Source organism: Neolamprologus brichardi, chromosome 14, assembly GCF_056152115.1.
Source record: "Neolamprologus brichardi isolate AB-2024 chromosome 14, ASM5615211v1, whole genome shotgun sequence".
In the NCBI taxonomy this organism is placed as follows: domain Eukaryota; kingdom Metazoa; phylum Chordata; class Actinopteri; order Cichliformes; family Cichlidae; genus Neolamprologus; species Neolamprologus brichardi.
In genome coordinates, this window is record NC_142117.1 from 16,246,807 (window position 1) to 16,267,245 (window position 20,439).

The window sequence follows — 20,439 nt, forward strand, 5'->3', positions numbered from 1 at the left end:
AGCTTGTGGATGGCTACCAAAAGCGCCTAATTGCAGTGGAAATGGCTAAGGGACATGTAACCAAATATTAGCACTGCTGTATGTATATTTCTGACCCAGCAGATGTGATCACTTTTTTCTGTTGACCCATAATAAAGTCATTAAAGAACCAAACTTCATGAATGTTTTTTGTGACAAAGTAGTATTTGTTCCAATCACTCTATCAGGGAAAAATCAGAGTTTTAGAAATAACGGGACGCTCGGTAGAGCCATTATATTATATTCTTTACAAGTGTATGTACACTTTTGACCACAACTGTAAGTGAATTGAATCCTCAAGGCTATAGATGCAGGTCAGTGGCTCAGGGTTTTACTGGTCCAAGTACATTTTTATTGGCTTATGAAAAAAGCTATAGTCTTTGTATTTTTAAATATTAACACAATTTAATTGAGACAGTATTTTATATTATTTCACTTTCAATGTGAAAAATGTTGTTAAACCTTGAAAAAAAATAGACTCACCCTTGTTTGCTCCAATTTAAAATAGTACAACTGTCAGCCTTCATTAAGCTGCATCATTTAAACATGGTATCAAACAAGGTTAACAGTTCATCTGCATATTTTAATTCAACTTCTGGAGGATGCTTTTATGAATGACTCCCTTTTCCCAAGTCAAGGTTTTAATAGAGGTCACAGGAACAGCGCTGTTGTTTTGGATGCTGGAAACATGTTTTCTTTCGCACTAACTGAGCTCAGTGTCTCAGTAACAGTACCGCCTCATTGCTCTTTGCAGTGATTTTGTTTTATTCACCAAAGATAAAATAACATGCCAAAGACCAGCCAGTAAAAACACTGTAGAAATCACCAGTTAATCTTTCAGTATTTGCTACTGCCCCATCAAAGGTCTCATCAATAAAATACAAGTGATGAAAAAGACATGACAGATAACATACTCTGATATTAAGAACAAAACGTATTGTCCCTTATCAAGCCTATTTAATCTGGCAAGCATTAGCATTTGGCATTTGACAAGGAAGTTACTGATGAATGTAAACGTTGAGTAAAGGGACCTCTAGTGGCTGTCAACCACCGTACCGGTAAATGAATAGCTTAAATTTTCTGTTTAAAACCAGGGAAACCAATATAAATAGCTCTAAAACTTTAAAATAACCTTATTAAAAAAACAAAACATAAAAGATCAAAACACTGATGTAACTTAAATGCAATCTTTGGCCTGAATGTAGTTCTACATGACACTAAACTTAAGAGGCTTTATCCTGTGCACAGTTCCACTGCCACTCAGCACAGTCACATTTGTTACAAGAATGATCTGTTAAAAGCCACATTTTTTTTACAATTTACAATTGTAACCCATAAGTTTGAGCACTTACCCTGGTATAGAAAGAATAAACAAATGCACACCATTATTGATTGATGTATTTAGTTTTTATTTTTTCAATGTTTTGTCAGTTGAAGCCAATTGAAGTCTATCTAATAGTGCCAAGTTACAACAGGCACTTCAAAGCTCTTTATACTGTAAGGTTAAAACCACACAGTATTAAAGAGAAAACCCCAGCAATCAAATGATCTCCTATGAGTAAGCACTAAGGCGACAGTGGGGAGGAAAAACTCACTTTTAACAGAGAGAAACCTCCAGCAGAACCAGACTCATAGGAGCAGCCATCTGCTGCGACTGGCTGGGGGATAGTTGTGATGTCATTATATGTCAAGGATATTGAATTTCATGTGAAAATGTTGCTATAGCAAGTGGTGTTTGTTTGCTAGAATTAGTGATTGAACTAATTAGATCTTTTCATGCCGAAGAATATTATAAGTGCAATTGTCAATACATGGAAGAAAAAAATTATAACAATTGCACAACAATGTGCACGCAAGAATCTTCTCAGTGTAGGAATTAGGGATGAAATTCGTCTGTGGGTCCGGGGAAACATACGCCGAGTAATTGCCGAACACAGATTGAACAATAAGGTAAACGGTACTCCACAAATAGTAAGGATGGGCCTGATGACGAAAAGTACTCCTTGTCCCAGAGACTCAACTGGAGCTCTAATAAATGAATACAAAGCTGAAAGGTTTCTGTAAACTCTGGAAAAAATACTTGCATTGCTCGTTTGTTCATTCTCCTCAGATCTGTTAATATCTGAAGGTTCTGGAGGGTAAACATTGAATAAATCAGTGCTGTAACTGTCACTAGTTGAAGTGTCTTCATCAGAGTTGTTCATATGAACAGTGGTTGTAGGAACCTCAGCTGTTTCAGAGGGGGACTGTTCGTTTCTTTCCTCACTTTCAGGTGTCAAATTTAATCTTTGTTCCCTTGTTGTGTTTTCAGGTTCAAACAAGAATGCCCAGTCGGGTGTATTATACCGGTCCCTCGAATCTACAGATTGTTTTGATGTGGGTGATTGTTCTTTTTCATCTGTGTTTAGAGAAACACTGGGTGTGGGAACCTCAGATGTTTCTCTTTTGCTCATAGACTCTGGAGTTGTACAAGAGGAATAAAGAGCTGCAATCATTTTGTGAACTCTGGATGTACTAGTTTCTGCTTCCTCTCTTTGAGAATTCTCTTTAGATATATGAATCTCTGATGGTTCAGTAAGGAGGATGGTCGACTGTTCATTTTCATTGGTGTTTACGGAAACACTGGTTGTAGGAACCTCAGCTGTTTCAGAAGTGGGTGGCAGTTCAGTTTCACTAGTGGGGGAGGTAAATGGTGCACGACCAATATTAAGGATTTGGCTAGTGACAGAAATGACTCCCCGGCCCACAGACTCAACTGGAGCCATAATAAAGGAAGAAAGAGCTGAAAGGCTTGTTTGAACTCGGGAAAAAATAGTTTTTCTTTCCTCTTGTTGAAAATTCTCCTCAGATCCATCAGTATCTGAAGGTTCAGGAAGGACAACACTGACTGAATCAATGCTGTTACTCTCATTGGTGGGACACTTTTCATTGACATTTACAGAAACACTGCTTGTGGGAACCTCTGTTGTTTCAGAGGTGTCTAGCTTTTCATCTCCGGAATCAAAAATCGGTAAAACAAGCCCATCGGGAACTGTATAATATTCGTCAAGCTCAAAGATATCAGCATCTGAAGTACTGCACTGTGCTCTTGGTTGAGGAGTTTCACAGACATCGCTGCTCATAGGAACCTCAGTTGTTTCAGAGGTGGGTAACTGTTCATCTCTGGAATCAAAAATCGGTAAGAGGAACCCATCAGGCTCAGAATAACAGCTGTCAAGCTCCTCAAAGCCATCAGTGTCTGAAGAAGTTGTGCGGCCGAATACTGAGCGCCACATTTCTATAGAGAGTTTGGGTTGGAGATTCTTAGAAGCCTATTGAATCAATAAATTTTGTTAAAATTTGTTTTCAACGCTAGGTGCAGTTAGAATGGTTGCCTTGCCTAATGATAAAGAACCTATAGCGAAACCTTTAGAGGACTTTTAGAAGCTTATAGAATCAATAAATTAATTTTGTTAAAATATGTTTTTTTAACGCTAGGTGCAGTTAGAATGGTTGCCTTGCCTAATGAACCTATAGCGAAACCTTTAGACGACTTTTAGAAGCCTATTGAATCAATAAATTAATTTTGTTAAAATGTCTTTTCAACGCTAGGTGCAGTTGGTGCAGTGGTTGTTACCTGAGGAGTATTTAAGCCCTCACATGCCTTTAATCTTACACTTCAAAGGAAAACGTGCTGTGACGTCACGGTAGGCGCTCCTTTTCATTCGTTTAGAACTTTCACGTTCCACGTGCCCTGAACGTCAGTATTAGCCATTATGCTAACATTAATATTAACAGGCTGTTATCGTTGAATGGCAACCGGGAAAAGACGGTGTATATTCGTTTTCGAGGTTGCGGCCCCACTGTCTCACTCTCACCCATCCGGCCAGCGTCCAGCCCTGGTAAGAGTTACTGAAGGGAAATGCTTTGTGTTTTTATTCAGAAAAGTAAGATTGTCGGAAACCGATTTAGCTTATAGCACATTAGCTAAATTAATAATGGAGGACTTTATGATATGGTGCTGTATCCCAGTGTTAATTTATTGTTTGATGTGCACTGTACGGTTACATCAAGATTTATACGCGACAATTGCCTTTAAGTATTATGACGTCGTTGGCTCACGAGTTTTCGCAACAGTCAATTTGGTAGCCAACTTGGGCGGGAGGAGGTATGAGCATGCATGTCTTGTAGCTTTGGCATAGCGAGCTTACTGACATCTTTTGGCGTCATAGCCATTAGTCACAATTCACCATTATCCATGCCCCTGCTAGGTAAGATTTTTTTTTATGCTTACTCAATGTCATGACGGTATGATATAAAGCGGTGTTAAGAGCCATTGGTTCTCTAATCCCGGATATGCTTGTTAGCATGATAACTAGCGACGATGCTAAACGGAGTTTGCCAAACGAGTTTGTTTGTTACTGTTTCGATGTGGTTAGCACTACTTTAAGAGTGTTGTGGTATCCCTTAACTGGGTAAGGTATGTTTAATTTGATTTCTATTTAACTTTATTTGTTTTGTGCATTAAACATACCATACCAAGTTAAGACCGAGCTCGTTCACGTTGTATTGTTGCTTATGGTGAACGAGCTCAAATGGCCTGTAGCTGTCAAACCCCAAATAGTCCTCTGTTGTTAAAGATACAGTTTCAGCTGTTATTTTTTGATAAGCTGACATATTGGTTACAGTACCAGACCTGTTTTATTTGATGGAAAACCTCTGATATTTCCAAAAAACTGAACTTGAAGAGAAATTAGTAAATAGAGGAGAGTGATTGTTATAAAATCTAACAGATATTTGCCAGTTAAATATGTGACATCTGTTTTAGTCTGAAGGAGGCTATGAAACCTCAGACAAGTTGATGAGTCAGTGAAACTCACTTCCACTGATGTTGCAGCATACAAGCTGCTCCGTCCGTCTACCCATCCAGGGCCTGAGACGCTGGTTGTTTTTGAGTTATCACCTCCAGCTCCTTGAACATAACCAGGTAGATACTGGGCTGGGCCTGATCTCTGAGCACACTAACAATGACAAAAAGGGAGCAGGGAGGAAAGGCTCATTTTAATTCAACCCAAAATACTTTACTCTTCATGGTAGAAAATGTTTATAATACAGTAAAAAAAATTGATGTAGCCAAAGTCAACGTTTTATATACAGTGTAAGTCAACAACATTGCCACACTGCTGGTGTTTTGATTTTAAAGGCTTTATAAGAACTATGGTATAATTTCTTTTGGTGATTAACATTTTTTATATCATTTTTATATCATATATAGCTTTCAAGAAGCCAGGGATCACCGGACTAAATGACTACAGACCTGTGGTCATGACGTGTTTTGAGTGCCTGGTTCTCTACTATCTCAAGACCCTCACGGCCCGCCTCCTGGACCCCCTGCAGTTTGCATACAGAGCCAGGTCTGTAGACGATGCTATCAAGATGGCTCTACACTTCATCCTGCAGCATCTGGACTACCTGGGAATCTACGCCAGGATCCTGTTTGTGGACTTCAGCTCTGCCTTAAACACCATCTTTCCAGACCTTCTCCAAAGCAAGCTTTCCCAGAAGAATGTGCCTGAACCCATCGGCCGATGGATCACTGACTTCCTGACGGATGGAGTCAGGCTTTTGATGGTTTTAGCAAGACCATTGTCAGTCATTCCACTATGCCAGTTAAAGACAACATCATTATTTATGAGGGAGTGTGCAAGTAAAATAACCTGACTCATGCTATTTGTATGAACTTATTTCCAGTCTGTTATTACCCAGTCTAGGTTTAACTAAATGTTTTATGGTTACTTTAGGGATGGCTTGGATGCTTCTTGTGTTTAAAGGTGCTGCTTTATGTTTGTCTGTGTTTTATCTTCCGTCTGTGGGATCAGGTAACAATTGATTGTGGGAAGAAGTTTTACTTGGCACCGTTCATCCAGGAAAGGCTGGCAGAATACAGCTACAATTGGCAGAGGCAGCCCTCCATTCAGACACCTTCTACAAGGGTAACAATGTGGTGTTAAAATGTGTCTGTGGGGTTTTTTTTTTTTGTTTTTTTTTTTAAATAAGCCGTCTTTCAATTGGAGTTTATTTCAAATTAGAACAAGCACAATAACGCTGTTTTAAAATGTGCACAGAACCATGTGATAGGGAGAATATGGTCAGACAGTTTTGGTAAAGGTGATGGACAGATAGGAAGTTAACATGGCAGACAGCAAATCCAAGAACTGTGTCAAACTTGAAATGCCAGATAGCTAGGATAGATATGACAAATGTGATGGAGGTATGGAGTGCACCAGAATCCCAGGTGTGATTCATTTCATTTTACTGGCTCTGTTATAAACATGGGTTGGTAACTGAGCAATTTAAATTTAGTGTGGCGGTCTATTGTAGATTTCAGTATGAACATTTACATTTGTAACTGATTGCATATCTGCATGCCCAGTACTTGCAGCAAATTGGGCAGCTTTAATTTCTAAAACACCTAACTAATTGGTTTGACATGAATTATTTGGAAATGTTGGATATGCAAATATTTGGATAGTTGTTGGACATCTGTTGTGTAGACATTTCCTTTCATTTTTGAGCTTTTACAACAAGGGCTAATCAATTGATACACAATATTTTGTACTTGGAATCTTCTGATCTGATTTTTTTTTAAAAATTATTTATTTATTTTTGCAATAAACCGAGAAAACTTGCAATTCTCTAGTTCTTGTCTAAAAGTAATTCCTTTAACAAGTTCTTTGTAACAAATTCAGATTTTGTGTAAACAGCCAAGTTGATCAGATATGGGGCAAATGTGCAACTTTTTATTTGATTAATTCTATAATTAAGTGTTAAATTGCAGTTAGCAGCTACTGTAAACCAAACCTTGTAATAAAGATCAAAAGGGAATAAAACCTTAGGACAACCAAGTATACAAGATGATGTGATTAGAAGAAAACCACCCATCAAATAGAACGGGCAAATGCGTTCTTAAAAAGTTGCAGAGGTCGTGGGTTAGCATTTCAATGTAAGACTATCCAGCTGATTTCACTAAAAGTTCCTCTTCCTTTGTAGAATAACCCAGTCAATTAAATCAACTGCTGTGGAACTGATATGAAATGCAGCCTCTGCTGCTTTCTAGTAACATTTTTAAGTGTCAGAGCATCATGGAGATCCTTAACCTGGTGAACATTAGAATCATATTCTTCTGCTCTGCTTGTCAGACAGTGATCTGCAGTTAACAGCCATTCGTCCACACATGCTCGAGCAGGAATCTTGTGCAATTGTGTCTGCGTGGGGTGGGGTGAGATTATGAAGCAGACCAGCTCTAACACTCTACAACTTCCTCTTAGTAGTGACAGAGTAACACAAGCAGGGGCTAAACAATCGGTGAGTTAATACTAAAGTCGCATTTTAAATTTTGATGAAAAAAAAGAAAATGTTTTAGATAAAAAATCTGTTTTAAGACGCTAACGTATATCCTGTATTGTGCACTTGTAAGGAATCATGGATTATGGTGATTATAATAAGACATATTCTGACGGTAATTACACATTTTCTGACATTATTGAGTCTGTGACTCCTGAGATTAAGCCGATCCAGATAGTGGCTCTGGTCATGTACAGCCTTGTGGTCCTGCTGGGTGTGCCTGGAAATGCTGTGGTGGTGTGGGTGACGGGGTTCTGCATGTCCCGCTCTGTCACCTCCCTCTGGTTCCTCAACCTCGCTCTGGCTGGTCTTCTGTGCTGCCTCACCATCCCCTTGCTTATGGTCCCTCTGGTTCACGACGATCACTGGCACTTTGGCCCGCTGGCCTGCATGCTCGTCAGAGGCCTGTTTTACCTGGTGATGTACTGCAGCATCCTGCAGCTGGTTGTGATCAGCGTGGATCGTTTGTTGCTGGTCATCAGACCCAACTGGTGTCAGAACCATAGGCGACCCAAACGGGGTGCTTATGGATGTGTTGCTGTGTGGGTCCTGGCCCTGATAGGCAGTATCCCACAGTTTGTGTACGCCCAGGAGATTAAGGCAGGTGACGAGAAGAGAGAGTGTAGGATGGAGTACACTGTAGACAGTGCCTGGCCTGTCTCTGCTTTTCGCTTCCTGATTGGATTCATTATTCCTTTCCTGGTTATTCTAGTTTGTCACTTGGTGGTTTTCAGCAACACACAGAGGAGAATGACACGAGGTCGGACTGGATCCAAGAAAACCCTGGGGGTCGTCATCGCTATGGTGCTGAGCTTCTTCTTGTGCTGGATACCTCTGCACATCGTGGATTTCCTTATAATGACCACCCCTCAGGGTTCTTATGTGAGTCCCAAACTTCACCTGGCACACGTTATAGCGCTCTTCCTGGCTTACTTCAACAGCTGCCTCAACCCTCTGCTCTATGTGTGTCTGGGTCAAAGTTTCAAAGACAGTATGAACCGCTCCCTGCGTAATATCCTCCACTTCATCAGCGAGAACATGACCACCAAGATCAGCATCACCCATATGGACAGTAAGAGCACCGGTAATGGCAAGGAGATGACAAAAACGTGATCGTGTACTGACTCTAATACACATACAGGACTGCTGTAATCTACCAATTTCCATCACAGCTGAAGTTTTGCAAGTAAAATATATATAAATAAATTTAAAAAAATTCTAGATATAAATAAGTCAATTCCGCTGACCTTACCTTGGATATGAGCCCTTAGATTTGAAAGTAAGATAAATGACTTGGTGTGTTGGAGTAAAAAAGGATTATATATGCATCATTGTTTTTGTGTGCAGTGACAGAAAAAGAAAAAAACTCTCTCAGCTTATTCGTGGCCAAAAATGGCCACCCCCTGTTTACGTTTACAAAATGCTATAAAATGAATATATAAAAAAACATTTTGCCACTTTTATTGACTTGATTTTTTAAATTAGCACCGGTCCTAGTCATGAAAACCAAAATGTAATTCAAATTCAGAAATTATACCCTTTGAATACCAGTCAATTACATATTATGTATTGGGAGAAAATAGCAATAAAGTAAACATTTTTTAGCATATGAATGGTGAAACCTAATATTTTTTGTCATCATTGCAGGTCAGTACCAGTAACTGGAACAATGACTTATTTTTACTTTATTTATTTATTTATTTATTTATTTTTTGGGGGGAGGGGGATGACTAGCCAAAAAGAAAATTGCACATGGTGTGTTAGTGGCCAGAAAGGCCACTTAATGACCAAGTAACCACTGAAAAGACCACTAAAATGATCAAAATTTATATTTCAGTGTGTGTGCTTCTGTGTGCATCCTCATTAGCAGCAAGATGTGCTAACCACAGTAGAGTGGTTTTTGTAGGCACACTTTGTAATTTGGTAAAAAAAAACCCCATTAAACTAAAATTTTTATGTGTTGAGTTCAGAATGAAAGCAATTTTACCTAAATTGCATGATTTAGTACTGTCAATAACAAGGAATTAAAAAAGGTGGTGTGGTGGGGCGTGGTTGCCGTGCAGGGAGGGCGGACGCACCTGCACGGCATCCTTAATCACGTCCACCAAGTTTAAAACACGGGGGACTCAGGTGTGGTGTGGTGGTGGATGTCAATAAAATGACACAAAACGTTGATCCCTGGACCCGCCGTGCCTTATTCCTGCCACAGGTGGTTATAATGGGTTTCAATTGGCCAAAAATTATGCTCGAAGTGGCTTAAGGTAAAAAAGCAGGTGGATCTCATGAATAAGAATCAAGATTGTTTATTTGTCACGTGCATAGTTATACAAGTGTAACACAGTGAAATTTGACCTGATGCGCTCCTCGACTGTGCAAAAAAACAAGAAAACAAGTGAGAACATCATATACAGTGAGTGAATATATATACAAAGAGGATATTATGTGCAGTGAGTGAGTTATATACACGCAAATACAATAAAATTAAAAAAATTGAATATTATCCTGTATTATATAAGTGTATTGAATCCTCAAGGCTATAGATGCAGGTCAGTGGCTCAGGGTTTTACTGGTCCAAGTACATTTTTATTGGCTTATGAAAAAAGCTATAGTCTTTGTATTTTTAAATATTAACACAATTTAATTGAGACAGTATTTTATATTATTTCACTTTTCAATGTGAAAAATGTTGTTAAACCTTGAAAAAAATAGACTCACCCTTGTTTGCTCCAATTTAAAATAGTACAACTGTCAGCCTTCATTAAGCTGCATCATTTAAACATGGTATCAAACAAGATTAACAGTTCATCTGCATATTTTATTTCAACTTCTGGAGGATGCTTTTTTATGAATGACTCCCTTTTCCCAAGTCAAGGTTTTAATAGAGGTCACAGGAACAGCGCTGTTGTTTTGGATGCTGGAAACATGTTTTCTTTCGCACTAACTGAGCTCAGTGTCTCAGTAACAGTACCGCCTCATTGCTCTTTGCAGTGATTTTGTTTTATTCACCAAAGATAAAATAACATGCCAAAGACCAGCCAGTAAAAACACTGTAGAAATCACCAGTTAATCTTTCAGTATTTGCTACTGCCCCATCAAAGGTCTCATCAATAAAATACAAGTGATGAAAAAGACATGACAGATAACATAATCTGATATTAAGAACAAAACGTATTGCCCCTTATCAAGCCTATTTAATCTGGCAAGCATTAGCATTTGGCATTTGACAAGGAAGTTACTGATGAATGTAAACGTTGAGTAAAGGGACCTCTAGTGGCTGTCAACCACCGTACAGGTAAATGAAGAGCTTAAATTTTCTGTTTAAAACCAGGGAAACCAATATAAATAGCTCTAAAACTTTAAAATAACCTTATTAAAAAAACAAAACATAAAAGATCAAAACACTGATGTAACTTAAATGCAATCTTTGGCCTGAATCTAGTTCTACATGACACTAAACTCAAGAGGCTTTATCCTGTGCACAGTTCCCCTGCCACTCAGCACAGTCACATTTGTTACAAGAATGATCTGTTAAAAGCCACATATTTTTTTACAATTATGGGCTATAATTATAAACCATAAGTTTGAGCACTTACCCTGGTATAGAAATAATAAACAAATGCACACCATTATTTATTGATGTATTTAGTTTTTATTTTTTCAATGTTTTGTCAGTTGAAGCCAATTGAAGTCTATCTAATAGTGCCAAGTTACAACAGGCACTTCAAAGCTCTTTATACTGTAAGGTTAAAACCACACAGTATTAAAGAGAAAACCCCAGCAATCAAATGATCTCCTATGAGTAAGCACTAAGGCGACAGTGGGGAGGAAAAACTCACTTTTAACAGAGAGAAACCTCCAGCAGAACCAGACTCATAGGAGCAGCCATCTGCTGCGACTGGCTGGGGGATAGTTGTGATGTCATTATATGTCAAGGATATTGAATTTCATGTGAAAATGTTGCTATAGCAAGTGGTGTTTGTTTGCTAGAATTAGTGATTGAACTAATTAGATCTTTTCATGCCGAAGAATATTATAAGTGCAATTGTCAATACATGGAAGAAAAAAAATATAACAATTGCACAACAATGTGCACGCAAGAATCTTCTCAGTGTAGGAATTAGGGATGAAATTCGTCTGTGGGTCCGGGGAAACATACGCCGAGTAATTGCCGAACACAGATTGAACAATAAGGTAAACGGTACTCCACAAATAGTAAGGATGGGCCTGATGACGAAAAGTACTCCTTGTCCCAGAGACTCAACTGGAGCTCTAATAAATGAATACAAAGCTGAAAGGTTTGTGTAAACTCTGGAAAAAATACTTGCATTGCTCGTTTGTTCATTCTCCTCAGATCTGTTAATATCTGAAGGTTCTGGAGGGTAAACATTGAATAAATCAGTGCTGTAACTGTCACTAGTTGAAGTGTCTTCATCAGAGTTGTTCATATAAACAGTGGTTGTAGGAACCTCAGCTGTTTCAGAGGGGGACTGTTCGTTTCTTTCCTCACTTTCAGGTGTCAAATTTAATCTTTGTTCCCTTGTTGTGTTTTCAGGTTCAAACAAGAATGCCCAGTCGGGTGTATTATACCGGTCCCTCGAATCTACAAATTGTTTTGATGTGGGTGATTCTTTTTCATCTGTGTTTAGAGAAACACTGGGTGTGGGAACCTCAGATGTTTCTCTTTTGCTCATAGACTCTGGAGTTGTACAAGAGGAATAAAGAGCTGCAATCATTTCATGAACTCTGGATGTACTAGTTTCTGCTTCCTCTCTTTGAAAATTCTCTTTAGATATATGAATCTCTGATGGTTCAGTAAGGAGGATGGTCGACTGTTCATTTTCATTGGTGTTTACGGAAACACTGGTTGTAGGAACCTCAGATGTTTCAGAAGTGGGTGGCAGTTCAGTTTCACTAGTGGGGGAGGTAAATGGTGCACGACCAATATTAAGGATTTGGCTAGTGACAGAAATGACTCCCCGGCCCACAGACTCAACTGGAGCCATAATAAAGGAAGAAAGAGCTGAAAGGCTTGTTTGAACTCGGGAAAAAATAGTTTTTCTTTCCTCTTGTTGAAAATTCTCCTCAGATCCATCAGTATCTGAAGGTTCAGGAAGGACAGCACTGACTGAATCAATGCTGTTACTCTCATTGGTGGGACACTTTTCATTGACATTTACAGAAACACTGGTTGTGGGAACCTCTGTTGTTTCAGAGGTGTCTAGCTTTTCATCTCCGGAATCAAAAATCGGTAAAACAAGCCCATCGGGAACTGTATAATATTCGTCAAGCTCAAAGATATCAGCATCTGAAGTACTGCACTGTGCTCTTGGTTGAGGAGTTTCACAGACATCGCTGCTCATAGGAACCTCAGTTGTTTCAGAGGTGGGTAACTGTTCATCTCTGGAATCAAAAATCGGTAAGAGGAACCCATCAGGCTCAGAATAACAGCTGTCAAGCTCCTCAAAGCCATCAGTGTCTGAAGAAGTTGTGCGGCCGAATACTGAGCGCCACATTTCTACAGAGAGTTTGGGTTGGAGATTCTTAGAAGCCTATTGAATCAATAAATTTTGTTAAAATTTGTTTTCAACGCTAGGTGCAGTTAGAATGGTTGCCTTGCCTAATGATAAAGAACCTATAGCGAAACCTTTAGAGGACTTTTAGAAGCTTATAGAATCAATAAATTAATTTTGTTAAAATGTGTTTTCAACGCTAGGTGCAGTTAGAATGGTTGCCTTGCCTAATGATAAAGAACCTATAGCGAAACCTTTAGACGACTTTTAGAAGCCTATTGAATCAATAAATTAATTTTGTTAAAATGTCTTTTCAACGCTAGGTGCAGTTGGTGCAGTGGTTGTTACCTGAGGAGTATTTAAGCCCTCACATGCCTTTAATCTTACACTTCAAAGGAAAACGTGCTGTGACGTCACGGTAGGCGGTCCTTTTCATTCGTTTAGAACTTTCACGTTCCACGTGCCCTGAACGTCAGTATTAGCCAGTATGCTAACATTAATATTAACAGGCTGTTATCGTTGAATGGCAACCGGGAAAAGACGGTGTATATTCGTTTTCGAGGTTGCGGCCCCACTGTCTCACTCTCACCCATCCGGCCAGCGTCCAGCCCTGGTAAGAGTTATTGAAGGGAAATGCTTTGTGTTTTTATTCAGAAAAGTAAGATTGTCGGAAACCGATTTAGCTTATAGCACATTAGCTAAATTAATAATGGAGGACTTTATGATATGGTGCTGTATCCCAGTGTTAATTTATTGTTTGATGTGCACTGTACGGTTACATCCAGATTTATACGCGACAATTGCCTTTAAGTATTATGACGTCGTTGGCTCACGAGTTTTCGCAACAGTCAATTTGGTAGCCAACTTGGGCGGGAGGAGGTATGAGCATGCAAGTCTTGTAGCTTTGGCATAGCGAGCTTACTGACATCTTTTGGCGCATCTTTAGCCATTAGTCACAATTCACCATTATCCATGCCCCTGCTAGGTAAGATTTTTTTTTTATGCTTATTCAATGTCATGACGGTATGATATAAAGCGGTGTTAAGAGCCATTGGTTCTCTAATCCCGGATATGCTTGTTAGCATGATAATTAGCGACGATGCTAAACGGAGTTTGCCAAACGAGTTTGTTTGTTACTGTTTCGATGTGGTTAGCACTACTTTAAGAGTGTTGTGGTATCCCTTAACTGGGTAAGGTATGTTTAATTTGATTTCTATTTAACTTTATTTGTTTTGTGCATTAAACATACCATACCAAGTTAAGACCGAGCTCGTTCACGTTGTATTGTTGCTTATGGTGAACGAGCTCAAATGGCCTGTAGCTGTCAAACCCCAAATAGTCCTCTGTTGTTAAAGATACTGTTTCAGCTGTTAATTTTTGATAAGCTGACATATTGGTTACAGTACCAAACCTGTTTTATTTGATGGAAAACCTCTGATATTTCCAAAAAACTGAACTTGAAGAGAAATTAGTAAATAGAGGAGAGTGATTGTTATAAAATCTAACAGATATTTGCCAGTTAAATATGTGACATCTGTTTTAGTCTGGAGGAGGCTATGAAACCTCAGACAAGTTGATGAGTCAGTGAAACTCACTTCCACTGATGTTGCAGCATACAAGCTGCTCCGTCCGTCTACCCATCCAGGGCCTGAGACGCTGGTTGTTTTTGAGTTATCACCTCCAGCTCCTTGAACATAACCAGGTAGATACTGGGCTGGGCCTGATCTCTGAGAAACACTAACAATGACAAAAAGGGAGCAGGGAGGAAAGGCACATTTTAATTCAACCCAAAATACTTTACTCTTCATGGTAGAAAATGTTTATAATACAGTAAAAAAAAATTGATGTAGCCAAAGTCAACGTTTTATATACAGTGTAAGTCAACAACATTGCCACACTGCTGGTGTTTTGATTTTAAAGGCTTTATAAGAACTATGGTATAATTTCTTTTGGTGATTAACATTTTTTATATCATTTTTATATCATATATAGCTTTCAAGAAGCCAGGGATCACCGGACTAAATGACTACAGACCTGTGGTCATGACGTGTTTTGAGTGCCTGGTTCTCTACTATCTCAAGACCCTCACGGCCCGCCTCCTGGACCCCCTGCAGTTTGCATACAGAGCCAGGTCTGTAGACGATGCTATCAACATGGCTCTACACTTCATCCTGCAGCATCTGGACTACCTGGGAATCTACGCCAGGATCCTGTTTGTGGACTTCAGCTCTGCCTTAAACACCATCTTTCCAGACCTTCTCCAAAGCAAGCTTTCCCAGAAGAATGTGCCTGAACCCATCGGCCGATGGATCACTGACTTCCTGACTGATGGAGTCAGGAGGTGTAAAGCTATTCTACCAATGCACTTCTCTATAAGCTAATATCTTGCTAGTTAGTTTTATTTCGGAACTTACCCTTGTAAGTCAGTATGTGGAGCACTCCAAAATAACAAGGTTCTCCCCCCCCAATATCTTGTGTTCATTTGTCCATTGATATTGCTGAGTTTTTAATCATTTGATTGTTTCATTGTAAGGTGTTCGAAATCTAAACCCCACACCCTACAATGCAGAGTACATGGGTCATAAGCTCCATTTGGATCCAAATGAGAAACTTGCTATGTTTGGAGTGATCTATGTTATGGCTTTTGATGGTTTTAGCAAGACCATTGTCAGTCATTCCACTATGCCAGTTAAAGACAACATCATTATTTATGAGGGAGTGTGCAAGTAAAATAACCTGACTCATGCTATTTGTATGAACTTATTTCCAGTCTGTTATTACCCAGTCTAGGTTTAACTAAATGTTTTATGGTTACTTTAGGGATGGCTTGGATGCTTCTTGTGTTTAAAGGTGCTGCTTTATGTTTGTCTGTGTTTTATCTTCCGTCTGTGGGATCGGGTAACAATTGATTGTGGGAAGAAGTTTTACTTGGCATCGTTCATCCAGGAAAGGCTGGCAGAATACAGCTACAATTGGCAGAGGCAGCCCTCCATTCAGACACCTTCTACAAGGGTAGCAATGTGGTGTTAAAATGTGTGTGTGGGGTTTTTTTTTGTTTTGTTTTTTTTAAATAAGCCCTCTTTCAATTGGAGTGTATTTCAAATTAGAACAAGCACAATAACGCTGTTTGTGCACAGAACCATGTGATAGGGAGAATATGGTCAGACAGTTTTGGTAAAGGTGATGGACAAATTGGAAGTTAACATGGCAGACAGCAAATCCAAGAACTGTGTCAAACTTGAAATGCCAGATAGCTAGGATAGATATGACAAATGTGATGGAGGTATGGAGTGCACACAGAATCCCAGGTGTGATTCATTTCATTTTACTGGCTCTGTTATAAACATGGGTTGATAACTAAGCAATTTAAATTTAATGTGGCGGTCTATTGTAGATTTCAGTATGAACATTTACATTTGTAACTGATTGCATATCTGCATGCCCAGTACTTGCAGCAAATTGGGCAGCTTTAATTTCTAAAACACCTAACTAATTGGTTTGACATGAATTATTTGGAAATGTTGGATATGCAAATATTTGGATAGTTGTTGGATATCTGTTGTGTAGACATTTCCTTTTATTTTTGAGCTTTTACAACAAGGGCCAATCAATTGATACACAATTAGTAAAAAAGTAAATATATTTGCAAATTTGTCGCAGTTATGTTCACGTCATTATATCAAGTAAAGTTGTTTAAATTTAGAAAAGTTAAAATATTTTGTGCTTGGAATCTTCTGATCTGATTTTTATTTTTTTGCAATAAACCGAGAAAACTTGCAATTCTCTAGTTCTTGTCTTAAAAGTCAGTCCTTTAACAAGTTCTTTGTAACAAATTCAGATTTTGTGTAAACAGTCAAGTTGATCAGATATGGGGCAAATGTGCAACTTTTTATTTGAATAATTCTATAATTAAGTGTTAAATTGCAGTTAGGAGCTACTGTAAACCAAACCATGTAATAAAGATCAAAAGGGAATAAAACCTTAGGACAACCAAGTATACAAGATGATGTGATTAGAAGAAAACCACCCATCAAATAGAACGGGCAAATGCGTTCTTAAAAAGTTGCAGAGGTCGTGGGTTAGCATTTCAATGTAAGACTATCCAGCTGATTTCACTAAAAGTTCCTCTTCCTTTGTAGAATAACCCAGTCAATTAAATCAACTGCTGTGGAGCTGATATGAAATGCAGCCTCTGCTGCTTTCTAGTAACATTTTTTAAGAGTGTCAGAGCATCATGGAGATCCTTAACCTGGTGAACATTAGAATCAAATTCTTCTGCTCTGCATGTCAGACAGTGATCTGCAGTTAACAGCCATTCTTCCACACATGCTCGAGCAGGAATCTTGTGCAATTGTGTCTGCGTGGGGTGGGGTGAGATTATGAAGCAGACCAGCTCTAACACTCTACAACTTTCTCTTAGTAGTGACAGAGTAACACAAGCAGGGGCTAAACAATCGGTGAGTTAATACTAAAGTCGCATTTTAAATTTTGATGAAAAAAAAGAAAATGTTTTAGATAAAAAATCTGTTTTAAGACACTAACGTATATCCTGTATTGTGCACTTGTAAGGAATCATGGATTATAGTGATTATAATAAGACATATTCTGATGGTAATTACACATTTTCTGACATTATTGAGTCTGTGACTCCTGAGATTAAGCCGATCCAGATAGTGGCTCTGGTCATGTACAGCCTTGTGGTCCTGGTGGGTGTGCCTGGAAATGCTGTGGTGGTGTGGGTGACGGGGTTCTGCATGTCCCGCTCTGTCACCTCCCTCTGGTTCCTCAACCTCGCTCTGGCTGATCTTCTGTGCTGCCTCTCCATCCCCTTGCTTATGGTCCCTCTGGTCCGCTGGCCTTATGGATGTGTTGCTGTGTGGGTCCTGGCCCTGATAGGCAGTATCCCACAGTTTGTGTACGCCAAGCAGATTGAGGCAGGTGACGAGAAGAGAGAGTGTAGGATGAAGTACACTGTAGACAGTGCCTGGCCTGTCTCTGCTTTTCGCTTCCTGATTGGATTCACTATTCCTTTCCTGGTTATTCTAGTTTGTCACTTGGTGGTTTTCAGCATGACACAGAGAATGACACGAGGTCGGACTGGATCCAATAAAACCCTGAGGGTCATCATCTCTGTGGTGCTGAGCTTCTTCTTGTGCTGGATACCTCTGCACATTGTGGATTTCCTCATACTGACCACCCCTCGGGTTTCCTCTGCGAGCCCCAAACTTCACGTTATAGTGCTCTTCCTGGCTTACTTCAACAGCTGCCTCAACCCTCTGCTCTATGTGTGTCTGGGTCAAAGCTTCAAAGACAGTATGAACCGCTCCCTGCGTAACATCCTCCACTTTATCGGCGAGGATCCGACCACCAAGAAGAGTGTCACTAATGTGGACACCAAGAGCACCAGCAATGGCAACGAGATGACAACAACATGACTGTGCACTGACTGTAATACTTTTGCAATAGAATAATCGTTTCGCAAAAGAATAAGTAATTTCTGCTGACCTTGGCTTGCATATGAGCCCTTATATTTGACAGTAAAATAAATCACTTGTGTATAAGTAAAAAAGGTCTGTGGATGCAAATACCCTGCCTTTACTTTTTTAGTCAATAAGATTTTTTTTTCTGGTTAAGTTGGGTTGTAAGTAGATACGTTTTCAAGAATGTTTTAAGGTGTAAACTTATTTCAAATAATTACAAAACAATGCAGTAACGTCCAGTGGTGTAAGTGTTCTTTTCATTAATCACAAGAGGGCGAAACACTCTTCTGATGCTCAGTTGCTTAACTCTTTCCCCTTTCAAAGCCTACTTGGTTCCCTCTTGAGGATCTTTTATATTTCAGGCCTATTACCCTTGGAAAGATATTCTGATGGTGGTGTGTTGTGACAATGAGACTGGAGTAGAGGCAAGACTGAAATGGTCTGGACATGTGCAGAGGAGGTACAGTGGATACACTGGACAAAGGATGTGAAATATGGAGTGCCTGGCAGGAAGAGAAGAGGAAGGCCTAGCAGATTCATGGATAAAGGAGGACAAGAGGGCTTGTGTGACAGAAGCGGATGCTTGGAATATGGTGAGATGGTGGTAGACCTCTGCTCCGGTGACCTCTAAAGCAAGCAGTTGAAAGAAGTTGTGGAAAAGACCTAAACAGTGTTGTCAAATGATCAGACAAAGAGTTCACAGACTGTGCTGGAAAGACTCTTCTGGGAACCTGTCAGGCATTTAGCAATATGTGAAGTTAATATATACACAGTTTTTTTTTTTCTTCCTGGTATAACGTATGTTGGGTCTGTCTAGCACAGGCCCACCGCTGGAACGAGACAATTTAAAAACACAGCAAAAGCATTGAACACCAAGTAGGCAAAGTTCTTCGTGTTACTCATGCATGAGGGAGACCTGCCTGGAGCCAAGTGTCGTTCCACCACTTGACCTCCGTCAGACTCTCAGCCAGGTTCCCCATAGCACTCCTTTTATTGTGGTTACATGAATATGCATAGGGTCATTAACGTATAACATCTTACATAGGTGAACAAAGAATACTCTGTGTGTGTGTGTGTGGTGTCAGAGTATGACCCCATAAATGACTTCCCTAAACCTACTGGTCTGGAAAGTCCAGCAGTTTATCTAAACAAAAGGCACTTAGACTAAAACAGATATAGCTACGTATATCCTACCGTAAAACAATAAAACAAGGTACGACCTCTTCCCATGCTCCCAGGATGTAGGTGTGGATTCCAGAACACTCTGGAATGCGCACCAAGCCTTTGCAGACTATTAAGGATCACACATCCTGTCACTACACAATCGATTATACACCTCTACCAATCTAAAACTAATTATAAAACTCTAAGCATATATAAGTAGATATTTCTAAGCATAAATGACAATCAACATTACAAAACCCAACATTCCCCCCTTTTTGACCTTTATGCTAGAAAAGTTCCCAGTTATGATCACCTCATGTCTGACAGTGTAAATGCAAACATTTTTATACACAGCATATGTCAATCACCCTAAATTACTGTAAAAGTACACAGTTTAACAAATGTATTAGCAGTTATCCCATTTCTCATTGATCTTATCCAATGGCAAACTGCATCCTACGAGCAAACAAATGAATTGTTAATAGTCAAAAGAGAAATTAACATTTTCAAAAACATCTCAGCTTGGCGGTGCTCCTCTGGGCGTGCAAATCACATGTCTCTCTGCAGAGTGGTTTAAATTCTGCAGGGCGTCATAAATGTCTCTTCCAGTTGTTTCCATCATTGTCCATAGGACCGGAGTCCAAATGTATGTAGAATAGAAATTCAAACATACCAGTTGGTTTTGTTGTTTGTCAATGAGGCTTTCAGCTAGTGTGAAAGCTGCAGACCTCTTCAGCACTCTAGTTTTATGGCCTCTACCAACCCCCATCACCTCACTTCAGGCCTTCGTCCTGCGAGGGGGATACTTATGACTCTTCTACTGTCCATGCTCTGCAGAAAAACCCCTCTGTGGAAAGGGTGCTGGGTCCAGTTATCTTACTGCT

General features: G+C 39.5%; 5 protein-coding genes across 5 annotated transcripts; 3 read left to right on the forward strand and 2 right to left on the reverse strand.

Moving 5' to 3' along the window:
• Positions 1-1,418: 1,418 nt before the first annotated feature.
• LOC148098845 (uncharacterized) lies at positions 1,419-3,471 on the reverse strand. The gene has a single exon (XM_087851500.1). It carries the CDS (start codon positions 3,291-3,293, stop codon positions 1,779-1,781), a length of 1,515 nt encoding a protein of 504 aa, XP_087707626.1. The 5' UTR covers positions 3,294-3,471; the 3' UTR covers positions 1,419-1,778.
• Positions 3,472-7,448: 3,977 nt separating this feature from the next.
• On the forward strand, positions 7,449-8,739 carry LOC118454842 (C5a anaphylatoxin chemotactic receptor 1-like). The gene has a single exon (XM_035911665.2). It carries the CDS (start codon positions 7,480-7,482, stop codon positions 8,512-8,514), a length of 1,035 nt encoding a protein of 344 aa, XP_035767558.2. The 5' UTR covers positions 7,449-7,479; the 3' UTR covers positions 8,515-8,739.
• A 2,303-nt stretch (positions 8,740-11,042) lies between these two features.
• LOC148098846 (uncharacterized) lies at positions 11,043-12,914 on the reverse strand. The gene has a single exon (XM_087851398.1). It carries the CDS (start codon positions 12,912-12,914, stop codon positions 11,403-11,405), a length of 1,512 nt encoding a protein of 503 aa, XP_087707524.1. The 3' UTR covers positions 11,043-11,402.
• A 493-nt stretch (positions 12,915-13,407) lies between these two features.
• Positions 13,408-15,484, forward strand: LOC148098847 (uncharacterized). Its single transcript, XM_087851501.1, has 2 exons — positions 13,408-13,896; positions 14,904-15,484. The coding sequence occupies exons 1-2, from the start codon at positions 13,884-13,886 to the stop codon at positions 15,290-15,292; spliced, it is 402 nt and encodes a 133-aa protein (XP_087707627.1). The 5' UTR covers positions 13,408-13,883; the 3' UTR covers positions 15,293-15,484.
• A 2,001-nt stretch (positions 15,485-17,485) lies between these two features.
• Positions 17,486-18,346, forward strand: LOC102792813 (C5a anaphylatoxin chemotactic receptor 1-like). The gene has a single exon (XM_087851399.1). The coding sequence runs from the start codon at positions 17,486-17,488 to the stop codon at positions 18,344-18,346; it is 861 nt and encodes a 286-aa protein (XP_087707525.1).
• The last annotated feature ends 2,093 nt before the right edge of the window (positions 18,347-20,439 follow it).